We start from the raw sequence: 21,486 nt of genomic DNA on the forward strand, positions 1-21,486 counted from the left end.
ATTTAATTTCTAATTTACTATTTCTCTTCATTTGAGTTCTAATTTTCCAATATTTAATTAAATTTCATTTTTATTTTAATATAAATCTTAATTTATTATAATTTTTAATTTGATGGAATTCTTACCAATAGGTACTGTACGCACATAAGCTCATTCACTCACATATGTTCTATTAATTGATAATTAATGCATTTGAATAATATTAGATAATTACTTGTCTATATTCAGATCCACATTGCAGTATATAAATTCAAATATTTATATTTCTTGATTATAATATTAAAAATAATATTATCTTCTAGTAAGAAATAGAATGATAGGTTCAAGTCGCATTTGCCACACTTTCGCTAGTCCTTGTTTGAAAGAGAGAAAAGAATCTCTTATATCACTATCATTAATTATGATTAGATCGCTCGTAAATGTCGAGCATCATGCGTTTGCGCAATGTTCGCGCGTAATCTTGCAAATTTAATTGCATCAATAATAAGTAAATTTCTCTTTCTCTTTTTTCGCGATGGGACAATTCTCTTTGCAGTTTATCACCACCGTGCCTTTGGAAAAAATCGCTTTATGTCACCCTCCTCGCGATCTCGATTTCCGATTAATTCAGCCAATAAGTACCTATGAGTGTACCTACTTTCCACAGTGAACGTTATTAGATTTTCCGTTGATCTTTTACGACCTTCGTTGCGTTCTTATACGCGCCTTCTTTCCAAGAATACAGAACGATAAACTCCTGACCGGATTTTATTTGTAATAAAATCGCTATATGAAATGATAGGGTAGAGTTGCGTTCAGATTGCGTGATTGATTCGTTTCGCATATTTTATCGCGAATTCACGATTATTATTCCGTGCTTCGACATTCGCTCTAAAATCTATATTTAGTACAATTATATTTGCTCCATTATTACATTTTATTGCCCATATTTCATTAGCATACACTACACTACACAGTAAAAAATATCATATTTATTACATTTCCTATAAAAAATTTATCCAATGACCAATGACCAATGAAGATTCTCTATTAGTTACGCTTTCACTTAATGATTGATACAATTGACTGCGATTAATACGAAAGATTTAATGATTGGTGTAATGCCTAATCATCCTTTTGAACGCCAGAATACCACGTTTTTAGTGCAAGAGAAAGGTTTCTAAGAAATTTAATTAAATCTCAATCTATAATTGAAGTAATTAAATAATTAAATTGAATTTCTTAATTAATAAACTTAATTTTTAATTACTAAAATGATTTTACAGAATATTTGTGATACATCTTTTTTTTTTTTATTTATCACATGTCCAACACGATTGCTACACGCAAGATATCACATATATTATGAGAAATGCGAAGCGGAAACGTGGTAGATTAACGCGACGGCATAAATCCTGCCGTTGCAATGTCAAGCTCGACAAGTTGGCCGAGAAAGGACGAAAGACGAAACACAGAGTGCTTCCCCCCGCCGTGCTCTTTTTTTTCTTTTCTTTAATTCATCATCGTGGGACCGTCACGGTACCGCCGCGGGCAGTCAATTGCTCAAACGCCAGTGATTATTGCACAAGCATTACATAAGCAAACAGATGGATCGAGCAGGTGAGGGGAAGAGGAGCGATGCCGGGAGAGGAAGCAGCGGAGAAGACAGGAAAAAAGACGCAAATTACTGCCACCGGGAGCAATTCACATCCATCACGAGTGTTATATGCGAATCCTCTCGTCTGCTTCTCTCGCTCTCCCTCCCCCTTCCCTCTCTCTCTCTATCCCTTTTCTCTTTCTTTCTTTCTCTTTTTCTCTGTCACACTATTCTTCGGCTTCCGTTTGAAAACTAACTATTCCGTTCTAAATATTTTATGCTTATTACTGGAAAAAACTGGCTCGTGGAACGAAGGTCTGATGCGTGACAAGAATATAATTATTTATAAGAATACAATGCAAAAGTTCTCAATATATAATATCATATAGTTTTAATCTCAATCTTCTTAGTAGTAATAAAAAATAATTCAAGATATTTATATTTTATATAATTATATTCTTTTATACATACATTGAAATTGGCATGTAGATCAAAATTATGGGAGAAAAAGGAAATATAAAATATTATGTATATTTCATACATAAATTATGATTAAAATACGGATTATATGAGAAAGAAATAATTGATATTACACTGTAACGGTATACTGTAATGGAGAAGACGACTGCATTGTCATGATACCGTACGAAATGTCGAAACAGGCCTAAATTGATAGCTGTGGAAAGGGCGAAAAAAGGATCATGATTGCTTGAAAAGTACGGCCTTGGCCCGCTTGAAAAGAGACTGCTCTCCCAATAGGATACTTCTCCTTTATACTCGGTGACGAAATTATCGTCGTAATTGTTCACTCGTCATCGAGTAAATAATTCATAGGATAATCGTGATTGATCTGATGACTCCGGCTACGCGTCGAGCTCGAAATTTCAACAATAATCGACGCGAGGTGAAAGTACCACGAATGACGGGGCGAATACCTCGTGACATCGTGTCAACAGCGGTAATCGTCACGAGTGATTTGACATTCCGGACTTTGTTACTTTTACGTTGCGGATGTTGGGGAGATTTCAATTAAGGTCGCGGTTTCTAAAATAGCTTGTGCATCGGGAACTATGCGTCGACAAAATTGCAAAAGAAATCAGATTACCGTATTCTTCGATTTTTCGAAATTCATATAAATTACGTGAAAACTATACATTTTTTTTCTCGTCCCTGCTTCTATCATCTGGAGAAACGTTCGCCACGGGACATTCTGTATTCTCCAATGCACGTAGGAGCGAAAATAAATCGCATGCACAACTCGCTGTCGTCGTGTTTTCTCTTCACTTTGCTGCTTATCGTTTTCTTTCCGGAGCGCTCGTCGCAAGTATAAGCCGTCGAAGCCGTTCGTCGTTGCCGTCGTTCGGAATTAATGGTGTCGAGACGTCCGAACCTGATTCATCGACGCCTACTGACCGTCTACGCTGTCGATCTTCCTGATGACAGGATTCGCTGCGAGAAGGCTTTTTTTCTTAATTTGGCTTTTTAAATAAGATAACACGAGACAAAATCCTTTTCGAACGAGAATTGAAATATATTTTTTCAAAATAGCATCTTTTTACTTATACATCTTTTTTTCTTCATTCTTAAAACAATGAGTTAATCAGGTAAATATCAATTGTTATTAAAAATAAATAAATAAAGTTAATTAATGTACATACATTTTTTGATTTGTTGATCGCGACAGAGAGAGAAAGAGAAAGAGATGAGACATACATAGGTATTTGTCGTGTGTATTTATTGTCTCTCCGGATTTCGCCATCAGTCACACCATGTGTCGCTGACCACGGCGGAATTCGCTTCCGCTCCAATTTCGCGGCGCTTCGCCGGAATTTTGTCTTAGCGTAAAAAAAACATCAACCGATACGCTATTTCTCGCGCGTGCGTTATTCCTTGACCTCCTTAATCGGATCCTCGTTGTTATTTCTCGAACGCCGTCAGCTGTTCCCTTGGAAATCCCTATAAGAGATCCTTCTTTCGCGACATCCGTGAAGAAAGAAATTCGAGGAAAAGCGATGAAAACTCGCTTGACGTTCGTTTCGCTTTTAAAGTGTCGCAAAAAAGTTGCGTGTTCACGTACACATTGCGTTCCGTCACATGTGCAGTTCGACGAAAGCGTGACCGAAAGGAAATTTACTTTTCGGACGAATTATGCGAAAACAGGAAGTTGAGCGAATTAAATTTTAGATTAGATGCGGAGACGAGAAAAGAGATCAATTTGATGTCATAACTGAAATTATGTAACATCAAAGCTTCCATTACACTTGCATTTCACTCTTCGACCTTCAGAGAGTACGAGAGCGTAAACTCGTTAAAATCGTGTGTCGCTAGAGGTACTCGGCGGTTTCACGAAAGCACCCAGTAACACCTCCGCCGTAACAGCTACATTTTCGAAGTTACGGCGGCGCCGATGATAATCGCCGTACAATAGTACCTGTCTACCTGTCGCAAATTATTTCATCATGTTTAGCGTGTTCAGCAACGATCGTCGTTCCTACACACGCTCACCGAGGAACGAACATTCGTCACCCATACCCGGTAACATCCCCCACCTTCCGCACCGCTGACATTGGTCGCTCTCTCGCGCGCTACATCGGATCGACATGTCGCGTCGCACGAGTGGCGAATCGATCTCCTCGTCATCGTTTCGCGCTTTTGCGACCGGCCTCTGGCCACCCTACCACGGTCATCTTCCTGTCCAGCCTCCAATGGTCGGCGCTCTATCCCTCCTCGGGGTGTCCCTTGACACATCCCTCCGGGTTCGAAGGTCACGGTGATGCCGCCGCCGTTACCCGCCGTCCGACGGACTCCGACGTCCCGCGCCGCGGTGCGGTGCAACCTGAGGCCTGAGGAGAACCTCGTTCGGTTCGCGAGCCAGGGGTAGGGAGGCTATATATAACACCGTCGACGAGCGTTCCTTCAGTGTTCTCGCGCGCGTCCGACTCGAAGGACCACGCGTACCACGATAGCCTTCCGCTGTTACGCAGCTCTCGTTAGGCTTTCTTCCTCGTCGAGTGCGCTCCTCGGAGAAGAAATCCTTCCAGCGTGATCCGCGGCGCGCGAAGATAAGTACGAGATTCTGAAACGCATCAGACTCTCACCGTTTCTTCGGGCGACAGGGCGACAGTAGTCGAAGAAGAAGACTCTTTAATGTGTGTCTCCATTCGACATGGCGCTAGAAATGAAAACGACAGTTTGACAGGCCTTTGCCTAAGTAAACTTCCAATGGGATCTCCAAGTAGTGACATTTGAAGAGGAGATCCATTCGGCGCGGTGTGTCGAGCGCCTGGAAGTAAATATAAATCTCCAGAACGGAGAGCGATTGAGACCCTTCGAGATATCTTCGAGCTTCGGTGCGTTCCATTCAGTATTATTGCACGTAACGAGCTCGGAAAAAAACCTGGATGCTCTGATCGTTCTCACGAATCTTCACGTGGCGATCCTCGGGAGGAAAGTTATAGCGGAGGTACGCGAGGGAATCTTCTTGCGCCATCACGGATTCCAATAACGGGAGTCGTTTACTGCCTCTTTGCGCGCGAGTTTCTGCCCGAGAGCCTGGCTCTTCAGGTTTTCCCAGTGCCGACCTGCTGATGGTTTCCCCAGTGGAACGCAATTCGACGAAAATTCTGAGACGGTCACAGTACTTCGAGACGGAGCGTGCGGATAAGTACATTTGATAGAGACGAGCACACGAACGTGTCGGCCTCGACGCGGAAGTATCACGTCGGTGCTGCACGAGGAAGGACGAACGAGTGGATAAAAGAAGATCTCGGACTTGGAATCGACGTATCGCGAGAAGGAAATCCATCTGGCAGCTATAGCATGACAATGGTCGTCAATAAGATCAACATGTCGTCGTATTCCGTGCCGCGGCGTACCTTCTTCTCGGGTCTTCATACGAAGGTAAAACCGCCGATCGAAAAGTCACATGAACCCGTGTCGCGTTCTATTTTGTAAAATAACGAAATAATTCTTCGTCGTATAATTTAAAATTCTCTTGAAAATAGCACCGATCGTAATGTAGGTCTCAAATTAACTCCACAAGTTAACACAAGTTTAAATACTTATATATTTTTTGAATTTTAGAAATCGATTTAGTATACTATGGTTTAGTCTTCGAGAATTATTTGTTTAAATCAAAGAAATTTTACTTGCGCGTAAAATTTTAATTGCGTTTATAAAATCAATTTTTAGACTCGTTATTTTCGTACCCTTTCAACACAGATGTCTCAACATATTGTACCTACTCTTGAAAAACTCGATTTCATCACAATCGCAGAATTAAAATTAATTTTACCCATGTTATTAGCAACACATATAATTGAATTAAAAGCTTATGGCATGATCGCGATTCGCGTTTGGGATTAAATCGAATATTTGGCCGTGAACATGACCGTCTTTCTCGCAGTGCGACGCGCGAACGCGAGGAGCGTTTTTTTTTTTCGAGAAGATTAAAGCGGGAGAAATAAAAAGTGCGTTGCCACGATGTATTTTTCGCGGCGACTTTTCTGGCGCGTCGCCACGTTTATGCCCGACTTTTCAGGCGGGCTGCAATCTTTTTTGGTTGGTGGCAAATCCCGCGAACAGCTGGTGATTACTTATATAATGACAAACAACCGAGTCCCTCTGCTGGTTTATTAAACTCGTGTGCAGCTGCGAAACGATTACTTTTTTCTATCAACGCGAACGTCATCTTGAAATTACATGCGTGTCCCTGTATTTATTGCGAAATGGAAACGCCAATTATATCTTCTGTGTTGATACAAAACAACTTTTTTACTTTCTGTATATGCGCAAAAACGGTCGAATCGCGCAAAATCTTCCGCGATTCGAGAAGCATCTTTGTACAATTCTCGTAAAAGTTGACAAAATTGAAGAATAATAGCTTTTTTCCGAATGCATCCTTGGCAGATTTGCAGAATTTTTAATAAATTGTAGTAAATTAATTAATGTTTACAAATTAAAAATAAATTTAAATAAGAATTCAATATTTTGAAATATTTTAATATTTATTAGCTCTTCTCATTAATTCAATATTTTTCTATTTTAGTATTTATTGAATATTGATTTATATATTTCGGCATAAATATATTATTTATTTTAAGATTTATGTATAATTTACTGAATATTTATTTCTTTCAGAGGATATTAATTATCTAATCTAGAAATTTTCTGTGTTTTTGAAGTTTTGTCATTTTTCTGTTTACCATGATTTAGCACAACTTATCAAAGATGAGATAAGAATGTTTTATATTTTTAGCTGATTCCATATCGACGTTATCAAATTAATTACGTTATGAAGATCAGAAATTCTATCAGAATACTGATAGAATTAATAAGCTGCTCTTTTATAATAAGTACTCACAATCAGTTTCCTCGTAAGATTCGAGGCTACATCGTTCTCTCTCTCTCTCTCTCTCTCTCTCTCTCTTTTTCTGTCTCCAACGTTGTATTTAGGTCTCGTTATATTTAGAATAGTTTCCTCGTAATAGAAAAGCATTTGTCTCGTCTGGTTCGGTCACGTTAATGCCTCTTTCACGCTTCATTATTTTTCATTCAGTTTTACTGCGACGTGCCAAGATGGACACGTCGTTAATAGTGATTTCGCATACATTAATGGTTTTTGTTAAAGTAGAGGGGACATTAAGAAAATTTACGCATGATATATTTACAATATATTTTAATAGAAAATAATTGACGACTTAATTAGACGGTTTTTTTTTCACGATTTTGGATACACTAGTTAAGTACTAAAGGTGAAATTCAAGGTAAAAAAGTATTAAGTAATGAAAACATAAAGGTGAAAAAGATGAAATTTAAACCAAACCTTGAGTTAACATTTTATTATTTTTAACTACCGTGTGTGTCGAAATTTATTATTTTGATACAAAACAGTATTATTTTAGCTCCATTGGTTTAGTTAAATTAACATTGTTTTAGTTAAATTAACGACGTATTGAGTAGGAGCAGCGACAACCTACACGAATGGTTAAATATGACTTAAATTGAGTATAATTTGAGTATAACTACGAATTTAACAGTGTATGTAACAATTTTTAGTTACACAAAAAATCCGTTTCTTTCATAATCTCCGACGAAATGTTTCTCAAAAATTTATTGAGAATTTAAAGAGTTTGCGATTGTCCGAGGACACGTCTAGAAATTTTTCCGACAGGCCAATTAGAAGGCGTCACGGGACACGTGGGGTTGCGTTATTGAATTGAATAATAGGGTGGCTCGTGGCACGAGCGACGATCGTTCTCATTAAGCGGATGCTCCATGGCCGTTGGGACCACATTAATATCAATATATCGCACGAAAGAGTGGAAGAGAGAGAGAGAGAGACACGAGATCCTGTTGATGCTGATGCCCGCGGCGGCGCGCGGCGTTTCGCTCTTCCACGTGTGCGAGGCGGACGAGACCCGAGACCCGAGACCTCGCATTAGGGAAGCTGCCGCGGCTCGTGTCCGAAATAGCCCGAAGGGAGTCGGGAATTTTTGTAGGCCGCGGCTGTTTCCTTCTAATGCCTATATAAATCATCCTTTTTTAGCCTGTCATATTACGCGGCCGTTAATTCGAGACGATTTGCACAAATACCTACATACTTTACGCATCCACATTTTCGAGATAAATTTATGCCTTCCTTCTTTTCCCCCGATTTTGTCCAAAAAGTATTATCTGAAAAATAATATTTCCGTACGAAATATAATGTGAAATCGATTCAGACGTACTCTCTTACTCATAAAATTCTTCTTCTTCTTCTTCTTCTTCTTGAAATAAGCCAAGCCTGTTTTTCCAGCTATTCCTCCTCCTGCAGTGAAGTTGACGTCCATCAGCTATCCATCCAACGTTTTGGGGGTCTTCCCGGGGGACGCCTGGAGTGGGGCTTTCCATCCCTAGCGATCTTTGCGATTCTGTCGTCTTGCATCCTTGATACGTGCTCGGTCCATTTTCTCCTTCTCTGTCTGACCCATCTAACCACGTCCTGAATTTCGCAGATTTCCCGGATGTTCGTGTTTCGGATCCTGTCCCTGAGAGAGTACCCTGCGATGTTTCTTAGTACCCTCATCTCAGCGGTCCGCACCATGCTTTTGATTTTGACGGTGTCCGCTCTGGTTTCGGCTGCGTATGTCAGAATATGTCGGACGCATGTTTTGTAGATCCGGACTTTTCCTTTTCTCTTCATGTGTCTGTTGTTCCATATTAGGTCACGTAGGCACCCTGCCATTCTTGCCGCTTTCTTAGTTAGGTGTAGTAACCTCACTTTCCGGTCCTGGCAGGAGGAGATTTCGATACCCAAGTATTTGAAGGACATAACTTGCTCAATTGCATGGTCATTGACCGCAAGTTTGCAGCGGATGGGGACTTATAAAAGTGTTTTATTTAAAATTAAATGTTTCATTCATGCAATTAAAATTTTTTTGGGAGAATTTAATTCATGCTCTGATCCCATTCAGTGGCTTCAGCGTACGGATGAATCGGGTGAACCGACCCGGAGCTGATTTTTTCCTTCTCTATAGTCTGGAGAAAGAAACGCCTCGTTCTCGCACGCGCGAGGACGCGAAGAAGCGTCGTAAAAGCGACTCATAAGAGAGGCATAAAAGATTCATTTTGCCGGAGAGGTGACCCCGCCGACCCGGCATCCGCTCTCCGTAGGCGGCACTCTCGGATCTTTTTCCTCTACATACCCTCTCCCTTTCAGTCTCTCTGGTCCTCTCCATTTCTTGTCTTCGTTCATCGTTAACTAGAGTCGTTCGCGAATCGCGAGAATTGAATTTTAATATTAAGAATCTTTAATACTCGTGAGATTCGACATTTCGTACAACATTGGCATTTCATCCTCATTTGGAATATTGGAATTAATAACTTTATTATGAAATTAAATTCACCAATTGACCTTTACCTCGTTCTCCGGCAGGTTATTTATGCAGAAATAAAATTTATTGTATAGCGCAGAATATGTTTAACCTATTTTTATGCCACAAACTCGTTCCAAATAAATTAAAAATTTATATATTATGTTTTTTCCATCTCTCTCTCTCAAAAAAAAATAATATTAAATGATTAAAAAATTACTGTATATTTTACGGTTAGCGTCTTTGAATTTTGTATTTTGAGACTCCTTTCCTTCATTCTTTATCCTCGAGGTAGCTTAACAAAAAAAAAACAGGTTGAAGGAAGGAGTGGTCTTGTTAAGACAATCAAGCGGTTGGCTATTAAGCGTAACCAGCATTAAATTGCCGAGAGTTGGGAGACAGAACGCTGTTTTCGTACGACGCCTTCAGAGAAATTTACATTTGTTTGTTAGCTACCTCATCGCAGTCGGGATCTTTGTCTTAATGGTAATTTAGGATCGCTCGTTCGGCCCGCAATTTTCTCTCTATTTGTTCTTGCGTTCATATAATATAATTAACGAAAGAGATATTAATGGAAATTGTGTACGAAACGAGAGTCAGTTAATCGCTACATAGCTAATTGGAGTACGAGCTCTTGCTACTAAACGACTTCATTAGAACGCTGGAGGTCCTTACAAGCCTGTAACCTTATTTCTTTATTTACCTTTCAAAGGGATGTATCGCTTTGGAGATCTAACGGGTCGATTCTTATGGAATCGACGTAGAGTTTTCTTCACGAATGCTACCGCGTGTCGGATCGGAGACCGGATGCGTTTAATTTGCGGCCATAATACGACGAGACGGCTAGGCAGCTTAAGCTTAACAATACGTATCATTCACATTTGAGGATTAGTGTAATTGCAGTTGTGAATTCCGGGCTCGCTGAAACGGCCCCGAGATAAATAAGAGATCCAGCGATCGTAGCATGATTTAATGCTACAATTATTACCGATAAAAGTATTCGCATGATACATATAAGCGCGTAATAATGATTCTAATATGCAATCTTGATCCTCCGTTAAACATATTTACATAAATATGTAAATACGTTGTTTGAGCGTTATCCAATCAATGGCGCTTGATTCGATCTTTGTGAGCATGATGAAGAGAGCTATTTCGACCAATAGTATCTCGCTATAAGGGTAATTAATATCCGTTGGACGAATGGAACAACGTAATAACTCTTCACAGCGATAAAATCTAAAATTATTACAGAATCATATTAATAATAGCATATATATATATATATATATTGCAAAAAATCAATTTTTTTTAAAGGTTACTTGCGTAGATCTTGCCTTAAAATTGGTATAAATATCAAATTATCGTTTTTTTTCCAATTAATAATAATTTCGATGTAAGCGGGTCCGTCTCGTTTGCATGTTTGCATAGTTACATGATCGTTGACGCACATCGGGGGTACAGGTATCGCCGTGCCGGGATGTAAACCTGACTGGCCGGTCACCGCGGCGTCGAATATCGCCTTCACGACGTAGTCTAGCCATCGAATCGTATTTCTGTTGTCACAGAAATGTCACGCAAATCGTATGCAACGCGACACGCGCGCGTCTCTCTGGCTCCGAAGGGAAAATGTCATTCCTGAGTCATCAGTTTCGAAAAAAGAAAGAAAAAAGATATTACCGGTAATAATACACGCGCGCTGCGTTGTTTACTCAGACTATTCCGTAAATATTACATACGTGAAGTACACATACGCATATGCGATAATTAAAGAGCAGGATTTCGTTTTTTGTTCGTTATTTGTGCAAGAACCGTTTTCTTAATCTTTAATGTCGATTATCAACATAATTTAGTACCACAAATTCCACGTTTTTACTCGAGAAACTTTATATGGTCGCAACCTTTAATTTTATACGTATGTAATATTTTTTAAGCGACTCGAAATCTGTTTAACCCTCAAACGACTCCGTGCTTTTTGGCACCTTAAAAGTACTCCGTCGGGTCCTTTTTGCCTTTCGACTTATAAATAATATTAAATATCATTCAAAAAATTCCGCAAAATTCATGGATATTCTTTGAACTTTCCTCTTTTAAGCTGTGATGTTGGTTTCTAAAAATTTTTTTTCTTTAATAGTTTTTTTTTAGTTATTAGCATAAAGAAATTGAAAAAAAAGTGATTTTTTTAAAAATTCATAATAAATATAAAAAATGAGTTAAAAAAATTTTCAAATACAGTTTCTTACAGGAAAAGAGTTGCTCTTTCCGATGGTAACGGTCACAATAGCGTAGGATCAAACCAGATATCCTATTTCACTGATTGAAAGTTGGCAATTTTCAAGTGGCGTTTTCACGTTATTTCAAGGAAAATAAGGGCTGTAAGAGAACAACAGCATGTTTTTATCAATTTTTATTATAAGCAATCGGTGCAACAATTAACGCGGTGATCGTCGCAGACAAATTTACCGCACAAACCACAACATTGGTTTGTTTTCCTGTCGCTTATGGAGGGGCAATAGGTTATGCCTAGAACATATACACCAAAATGCTTGAAAATGCGTCAAAACTATGAAAATTAGGTGATTTTCAAGAAAAAAAAAGTTTGGAAAAAAGTGCATTTTTACTTACGTAAAAGACTCCGTCGGGTCCTTTTCGACCTTTTGAGATTTGTTCTCGCTGGCATCCGGAGACAAATTGACAGACCAAGATGTCCTTGCGCGTGAAGGACCCTCCTACCCTAAAGTTTTTTTTACGTACACAATAGATGTCGCCACTGTTCCGGATTCAAAAGATATTCAGGATCGTATTTTTCGGGTGGACGAAAACAACCCGACGGAGTACTTTGAGGGTTAAACTTTCGCTCACGTCGATTTTCCGCGAAGCGGTATTGAAAACGTTTTGCGTAAGTGCGCGCTTAATGATGCATGAGAATATTACCGTAGTTATTTTTAATTAATTTAATTCTTGAGTAGGTACGGCATTTTTTTTACTGGCGCGATTACGAAATCCTTTTTTTATAGAAACAATCGAGAAGTCTGTATTAAAGCATCCCAGACCGTTCGCGTTGCAGCTGGCGCTTGGATCATTTAACTTTACGAGAGTTGCACGTGATAACGGAATGCGGCCGATCCGTCGCGGCCGCTTCAAAGTAGAAGTTCTGAAGGAATTCAGGCATCGCCTTCACTGTTGTCATCTTCATCGCCGTCGTCTTTGCGTATTTATTTCTGGACGCATAATATTGACGCACTCGAAAACCGCTGCACGAATTTAGAACGCAGCACTCCAAGGATGCTGTTCGACGCATTTCATATTTTTTACCGCAATTGAAACACCTTCCCGTATCCCCAGAATTTTTTGAGGCGGCAAATGATTCGCGAAATTTATTTTTAGCAATTGAGATATGATGAAACAATTCATAATAATGCGTTTGAGGTTTATAGAGAATGCTCGAAAAATTCGATCCAATAATTGTATTTAATAACAATTATAAATTAATACAATTTAATAAAACAAATAATATTTGTTGAATAAATATAATTTGCATACATTAGTTTGAAATTGTTGAAATATTATATTTTATTATTTTATCGTTTTTTTGCTTCCTCATAGAGGAAGCTTTTTAATTTAGATTTTATAGCGTCTACAAACTTATTTCATTGCGTCTTTAATTATTTAAATTGCGCAGTTGGCAGACGCAAAAAATTCATGGACGCTATTTCGAGAAGACTTTTTGCATCGTTTATTATATCTGCAATCGGTGGTATAAAACGTAGAACGACAGTAAAAGATGTAAATCGGTGGAAAAAAGATAATTGACTTGTGTCCTTGCGGACGGAGGAATCACTTAGCGGCGCGCTATCTCGCACTTTGTAAGGACTAACGATCCTACAGGCATTTGTCACAAGGATTAGCATTCTAATGCGCTCACGTGACCCGTTTCGTGGCACTTTTTTTCCCCGCAACAATATGTATCGGCCTTCCAGGAGTTATCGTTTCTTGATACTTAATGATTCTCTTAATTACGTGTTGACATTTCGATAAAAATAGAAAATTCAAGATTCATCGCATACAAAAGCAGTGATTTACGTTTTTATTTGCGTATGTCCTTTAATATTACAACTGTACGATAACAAATAAATGAAGATAAAGAAAATAAGATGAAAGTCCACACTTGAAGAAAAGCGATATTTTCTTTTAATATCTCGGAAATTTAAATTTTTGATCTTCTGATTATCAAAAAAAATTTTTCTCTTTATTCTGAGAAATAAAGATTGTAACTTTCTTGCTTTGGGAATGAAAATTAAAATTTTTTTTATTTTTAGAAAAATAATAATTTTCTTATTTTGAAAGTGATATTCTTGATTTTCTTATTACCATGAACTCTCGAACATCTTTCTCTATCAACCAAAATTAGGCACATTCTGCGAACGATGCGATGTTTCTACTCATGTGTCTCGTTACATATGCGCCGTGAGTGCGGTAGCGAATCTCTGATGTAAGCGGCTCGCGATCACCATCGCGCGGTCGTTTACATCGCGCCGAGAGTTTACAGGATCTCATTTCTCGCTCGTTTTCCCCTGGTCCTCTTCCTCGCGCACACTTTTATCGGCGCACCTCGCAGACTCGCAGGTTGATAATCCGCCTCGAGTGGCGCCATTCCTGATTAGCGATGCCCACGCATTTTCCTCGTCTCCGTGTCTTTCCTTCTCGACGCCCCGCTTTTTTTCCCCCCCTTTCCGTTTCTTCCTTCATCCGATAAATATGCACGAGACGTTTGGTAAATAATGATACAATTATTATTCCGTCGCAATTAAAGAAACAAGCCGAATAAAGATCGAAAGCCGCTTCGTCGAAGTCTAATTATAATTATCGTTTCAAGTATAATCGGTCTTTCTTCTTTTTTTTTGCTGTTTTTCACTGAATTCGGATAAAGAACTGTAAAATGAAGATGACAAAATTTTTAATTTCAAACAAACAAGAATCAGAAGTCATTTTGAAAATTTACAACTGTAATAAAAAGTTCCAAAACTGTTATATTACCTTAAAATATGATTTCTCTGTCGGTATCTGATAAAATTGACAGGACTATCATTGTATTAACTGTTGGACAGATTAAAAGATAATTTTATTTTGATTTACGCGTTTCCGCTATTAGCTATCAGCTACAGTTACATGGCAATTAGCGCCGCGGCAAATTGCGCGACCTGTCGCGTAATTAGTCGTTGTTCGTTTATTGTAACAGAATGAGCTAATAAATACACTTAATAAAAGGCAAAGCTATTCGTTACTCTGCCCCAACATTAACGCATTTTATTAATACATATTGCTCAGATATGTTTCATGTGCCAATTTTACAACAAATAATAAAATCGTTTGCTGATTACCGATCGTGATAACTCATTGTGTCAGTCGCGAGAAAAAGGTGGGGAAAAAACGATATAGGTAATCCCTTTAATGTTTTTTTATGCCGTCGCGTGACAGTTGGCAGAGGACACATAGTGGGCATAGGACACGTCGGGAGCTAGTGATTAAAAGGGGTCCGATGTATCTCGTCTCGCCTATTCATATTGTAATTCGTTGTGCGACGATCGTGTGGCTAAAGAAATGTCGTTTTTTTCTCTGTTTCAGGTGAGTGCTCCTTTTAATTTCCATGTGAATCGCCGGTAGACTGAATCTCCGCTGTTTTTCTTTTCTCCGGAGAGTCCTTTGGCCCGAATGTGGCGAGTATCGCCGTCTGGGTTTGTACAAACACGTATCTTTTTGCGAACAATGGCTGGATCCATGCTGGGTTGGCCTATCGGCACGAATAAATTTCCAAAAAGCTTCTTCGGGAATGGGATCATCCAAAATACGCAAATTCTTTATCAAAAATCAATTTATACACATAAAACAGCTTCGTTATTTGCGTGTTTTTATGTAAATCTTGTACATACGCAATAAATTAAATTAAATTAAATGTAAAAGAATTAAAATAAATAAAGATTCAGCGGGATCTGAAATGAGCGGAAGGATTTTTGTTTCATTCAATAATGTAATCCATAATCATTATGTAAAATATACTGCAGTTGATATTTGATATCGTATCAATTTGTCGTACCGATTACGTATGCGTAAAACTCAGTCCGAATACAGTTTTTATATACGATTCGAAAAGAATTGCGCTGTATTTGTATGTGAGAGCCACTGTGGACTTACCGCTCGCCACATTCTCCGGTCGTTATAACGGTGCAGCAATAGTGCAATATCCCCCAGCATTGTCATATACGCACAATATAACGACACGCAAGACGGAGATGGGTATATTCGACTTTCGCATTCTACGCACCGCTCCGCGCTCGTGAAGCCGCGAGCGATGAGTCACGGCAAATGCGCTCCGTATGCATCCGCGCCCCTCCGAGAGGAGTGCACCCGTCGCATTATGAATTTCTCAGGCATCTTCTTCTGCGCCTCTCGTCTTCTCGAACGATAATTGCCATCTGATATTTCTTGCAACGCATGTACCTTCGAACGTGGATTGATATACGTAATTGAAAAATGTGGAGCTCACCGCAAGGGAAGCCTGAAAGAGTTCGCTCTCGCGAAGAATATCGCTGCCATTTCCTTATATTCTATACATTCTAAAGAATGAAAGACAGAAAATATAGAATAAATACATTATAAAAGTAAGATGTAACAATCTCTCTAAATCTCATAGAGTGGTTTGCATTCGACTCCAACTTATAGAGCGCAATTTTACTCTTTCTTAGAGTGGCGTATCACTCGAAGTGCACAGGCTCAATTTTCACTTTTCGTTACACTTGCGTTTCACTCCTTTTGAGTGATATTTCACTTTTCGACTTTTAGAGAGATTATTAAAGCTAAAGTAAGCTGTGACAATTATATAAATATTCTCAAGCCAACAGTAAACCATGTCTCGCAGAAACGTATATACGCACGCACGCATCGTCGCCAAAACACGCGAGTATCATACGCAACAGCCCGAGTCTACTGACCTAGAGGTGTGAGGGGGAATCCGGGGCCTCTTTCCCTCTCTCTCTTTCTCCCTCTCATTTTGCGGGGCCCGGCTGTGCTCGCACGGTTGGAATTCCTTCGTGACTCACCGGCATTCGTCGCAGAGGTTGCCTTGGCCGCCGCCGGCTTATGGGAACCCGCGTGTGCCCCGTGTGGTCTTGTTCGCGTTTCCACGTACGATGCCGCGCACGAGCGGGACGTGAGTCACCGCGGCCGAATTTCTGCCCCTTCGATATCGTCGTCGTCCTTCCAGAAAGCCTCTTTTGGAAATCGCGATGCTCCCCTCTTTTTATGGAAAATGGACATTAAAATTGCACTCCTCCTCTGGATCTAACGACAGGATGTCGTCACCGACAACTATATCACGATCGGTCGTTGTCCACTTCATGTTACCGGGAGAGGAGATTTCTGGACTAGATCTACGATTGAAAGCGGCTATTTGCTGCGGTGGTGTGGCATATCTTCGACTTCCGTCGGACTGCAAGCAGGACTGCAGCGTATGAGACACTTGCAACCGAGACTCTTCCATCGCTTGTGTTAGCTCCTTTGTCTGCCAAAGACAATGACAAATAGAAATATGACAACAAGATCCTGCTGCACATTTACTCCAGTACTTACTAGTGTCACGGTTGGAGGTAAGAGACTATCCTTGTATTTTGTTCCATTTGATAAACGTCTCCTTGCGACGGCGTGTAGCAACGTAATGGGCTTCAAGTCAGAAGCACGGCCCATACGAAGATACATCGAGCCCGGGTGAATAACAATAATCGTCTGTGCTTGGATTTGCTGCAACATCGGTTCCATCAATTTTATTATGAATATTTTTTATATTGCTTTAACAGGCAACAAAAAAGTAATCATATAACAGATGAAAATGATTCTTGAATATCCTTCCTATACGATATTCACATTGATACTAATAACAAGTATAATGTAGCTAGAGGAGAAAGATTAGGTATAGGCATAAACATAACAATTCAAGGTTCAAAAAAATCAAAACAAAGTAGATAAGAGGACTAGTCTCTACCCGAACTCTCTTAAGATAAAATTGAGTGGTTAAGCATCCAGCTTGGCTCATTAACCCTCTTATCTCTTTTGTTTTGGCATAAATTAATAAATTAGGTCAAGATTAAGATTTGTCTTATTATATTCTTATGTTTGGTCTGTACACTTGTTCGTACAGACCAAGATAAGCTTTGTAACCTCATAAAGGAACAATTATGGGAGTTTTCCAGCAAGTGACACAAGTCAACACAAACATCGTTCTATCTTTCTTTTTTGGCAATGAGTAATAAAGATAAAACGATACTTGTGTCGACTTGTGTCGCTTGCTGGAAAGCTCCGAACGTATATCTACTTGTGTATATTTACTTAAAAACAAAAATAATTACTTCAGCCTCTTGATAAACTGGCATTTTGGTTGACATTCGATATTGCAATAATAATCAAAGTTTCCTCGCTTTACTTTTATTCCTTGTATGAAGCTATTCCCTTTTAGGTCCGGTGGGTCCGGTACATGTGTGTCAGTATATTTTTCTCTTCGTACCTTCCTCTGTTCTACTTCAGTTTTCTTGCAGAAAATTCCAGAAAGTGTTACTTAGCCCATGGCGATATTTCACATCGCGTGCGAAATATTAACATCCTTTCAGGAAACATCATCGATGACATTCGAGAGATGGATTTTTTAAATGGGAATATTTTTTAACGTTTCATCAATACCGAATACTTGTTCTTCGGCTTTTGGCACATCCAGTTCTTTGTTCTTTTCTTACTAATGACTTCGTGTGCTTTCGTGTGATTTCTTTTCCTAATTGTTGCGCATCTTATATTACTCTTTAATAGTCTTTATTATATTGTTTATGCCTATTTCTCTTATTGGAAAGTCCAGCTTTTAGGTTAACTTCTTAGAGGTTTTACACTTTATGTTCTTTAACTAAAGAACGCAAGATAAATTAGTTTTTTAAATGTTCGGGATAAGATTAAACTTATCACCGTGTCTCCAACTGGTTGTGTGTGTGTGTGTGTGTTCTAGTTTCTTTTAAACAAATCTGCCACCTTTTCGCGAGATATTTCAGCCTGTGAAATAGGTTATTAGGTTATGTTTTCCATTGTTTACATCCGAAAGTTGCGGGTAAAGGTCAAAGGACCGTCTACGGCAGTCTACGGCGTCTACACATGGTGTAAATAGACATGGCCACTGGCCACAGCGATTGACCACAGCCACTCACAGCCCCCGATGCCTGGAGTTTTCCCCTGAACCAACCAATCAGATATTTTTATTTTAAATCAATTGACAACGTGGTCAATTGAGTCCCGCTCATGTATGTACTGTGCATGCATACTGTTAGGACGAGGACAGCCACGTAATGTTCTCTCTCTCTTTTTCTTGCGTTATAATGCGGAAGGTATTGTTTATTCAGTTTATTGTATAGTCTATAAGCTCCATGTAAATTAGAATACGATTATTTATGTATTTTTTAATTAAAAAATCAAACATTGCGTCTAGCCATAAGTATAGCATTACATATAAACTTGTAAAAAGAAACGTTTTCCAACTATTAAAATATTTTACATCGTTCAATATTTTGTATGTACATTGCTTTAATTTCTTTGAATTAAGTATCTAAAAGTAACATTCGAAATTCTTACAACTAATAAATATAACTCCGAAATTATATTGTCGATCTCTTAATTCCTTAAAAAATTATGATGTAGAAATATTTTAGATGCTTTCTCGAAATCGCAATTCTTGAAATTTTAGATAGTGCATCCTCTTCGTCGATTATTCTCTTGATACTTTGTCCATTTACAAGACTTTTAATTTTTATGATTTAAAATCCCGAATTCTGCCATTCTTAGATTTTAAATAGCGCATAATCTTTCCACAGCAATTTTTGTTCTCCTGATACTTTGTCTATGTTAAAGATTGTTAATTTTAGCGATAATTTGTAAAAATTGAAACCATAACTTGCAATAGTTAATTAATCTCGTTTACAATAATTATGCTTAACTTTAATTATAATATGTTACTCTTGATGTAAATAAAATAAGAAAAATAAAATTGAAGTATTTTACTGAAGCAATGAAGTATTACTTATTCTACCCTTCTCTTATTTCCTTTCCTTCCAAAAAATCTTTTGGATCCCATATTAAAAATTCTTTATGTTGATAAACTCAGGATTGAAAATTCTTGATGTTGATAAACTCAGGAATCGAAAATTCTTTATGTTGATAAACTCAGGAATCGAAAATTCTTTATGTTGATAAATCAAGAATTGAAAATTCTTGTCGAGTGTTGTGAATTCAGATTTTGTGCTAAAATTTTTGAATTTTAATTTCCAGGAATTGCAATTTAGTTCGTGGGAATATATGGGAATAGGAGTGTGGGAGGATATTTAAAAGTCATTTGTCTTGTATCAGTAATGCAATGTGTTTTATTATGTATTTAAAAATTACAAAATATACATTATTAGTAATATATACATAAACATACATATGTATAGTATTTATGCCTATATATTATCTTATGCCTATTATCTTATGCCTAGAGATTCTCTAGTTCAGGGAGCCTATTACGTATCTTGAAACGAGGTGAAAAGTAAGAGAATTTACTAGAGTATCTACGATTTTATTGGTCAAAATCTAATAAATTTGTTCACTTTTCGCTTCGCATTTTCACCTCGTTTACAAGTGTTCATTCCAGTATGGTTGTGAATACAGACCCTCGAATTAAAGTCTGGCCATAAAACAGCCAGTTTTGATTGCTCCGCCAGTTTTGTCAAAAACGAGAGAAACAAAAAGAGAAAGAGATAGAAAAGAGACAAAGAAGGAGATAGATAGAAAGAGAAAGCGATAGTGAATGTACTGAATGTGTATTCTCTCTCGTAGGATTTTGACAAAATCGCCTTATGGCCAGACTCTTAATTATAAGGTCTCTAGTTATGGAGGATTTATCGGTCGAACGCCGGAAGCGGTGTGAATCCTCCATTATCGTTAGATGATGGGATCGACTTCGTTTTCGGAATCTCGCATGGGATAGGATAGCCGATAACGCATCTCACAGGCACATCGATGCAACAACTAAAATGGCGCAGCCAATTAAATGATAGCTTCTTCTCATAACGCTAATAAATGTCACTTCAATGCACAGATGTCTATACTTTAGTTAAGTATAAGACAATGTGTTATAGCTCCTGTGTAATGACTTTCTCGAAAATGTCGCTTATTTAACAATAACATTGAAATAATCCGGACGAGACAGCATATAAATTGTAATCGAACTTCACGGTAAGTTCATTCAATTTCTCAATTTTGTGGCAAATCATAATTTGCACGTTTCCTTCTCTATTTTAAAAATTTTACTACACTTCTCTCTTTTTATATATTTTTCGATTACTATACACATTTCTCCGTTTTTAATTAGATTTATTAGAAAACATATTTAAATTCATCTGTATTAATTTTTTATACATCAGACATTGCAAAAAAGAAATTGCAAATTGTACCCGAGGTGAAAATATATGTCATACAAATGCTCAAAAGGTAGCACTTGTAGCATTTAATTATATTATATTATTAAAAAGACCAGTGCTCCAAGAGCTGCTTTTTGAAGAAATACGACTTTGGAGCACGTGTAATACGTAACTCGAACGAGCTGCAGACTATGGAGCATTGAGAATATGATATGGAGCATTCGTAAACGGAAAAGAACAATAGAATTGAGCATGTGTCGCATTTAATGATGACTTGTATGACTTAGATTTTCACCTCGGGTATATGTATATGAACATGAGTCATTAAAATACTTTTTTGACAACAAGTGTATATACGTCGATTATTAGGACTTGAAAACTATAAATTTGTGAGTCGACTATCCAATGACAGTGCAATGGATGGAAGTGCGGACACTTACAATTAGTAAGACATAATACAATAAATTTACTTTTAAACTTATCTTTTATATGAAAATAAAAATCACTGTTGGATATAATCGCATCACTCTTGCGTGGAATACACAAAGGTGAAATAAGATACCGATGCCTTCGTTAG

General features: G+C 38.2%; 1 protein-coding gene and 2 long non-coding RNA genes across 3 annotated transcripts; 1 reads left to right on the plus strand and 2 right to left on the minus strand.

Annotated features, from left to right (window-relative positions):
* Positions 1 to 4,280: 4,280 nt before the first annotated feature.
* Positions 4,281 to 15,434, plus strand: LOC139784842 (uncharacterized). Its single transcript, XR_011721697.1, has 2 exons — positions 4,281 to 5,476; positions 15,055 to 15,434. It is a non-coding gene; the product is annotated as an uncharacterized lncRNA (long non-coding RNA).
* Positions 11,821 to 12,264, minus strand: LOC139784844 (uncharacterized). The gene is made up of 2 exons (XR_011721698.1): positions 12,055 to 12,264; positions 11,821 to 11,952 (listed from the first exon to the last, which is right to left on the minus strand). It is a non-coding gene; the product is annotated as an uncharacterized lncRNA (long non-coding RNA).
* Positions 15,435 to 16,726: 1,292 nt separating the features above from the next.
* LOC139784843 (actin-related protein 8-like) lies at positions 16,727 to 18,586 on the minus strand. Its single transcript, XM_071724024.1, has 3 exons — positions 17,829 to 18,586; positions 17,056 to 17,223; positions 16,727 to 16,987 (listed from the first exon to the last, which is right to left on the minus strand). Exons 1-3 carry the CDS (start codon positions 17,862 to 17,864, stop codon positions 16,727 to 16,729), a joined length of 465 nt encoding a protein of 154 aa, XP_071580125.1. The 5' UTR covers positions 17,865 to 18,586.
* Positions 18,587 to 21,486: the final 2,900 nt, after the last annotated feature.

This window comes from Temnothorax nylanderi, unplaced genomic scaffold (assembly GCF_030848795.1).
Source record: "Temnothorax nylanderi isolate EJ_2023f unplaced genomic scaffold, tnyl_v1.0 TNYL_tig0689_pilon, whole genome shotgun sequence".
Lineage (NCBI taxonomy): Eukaryota > Metazoa > Arthropoda > Insecta > Hymenoptera > Formicidae > Temnothorax > Temnothorax nylanderi.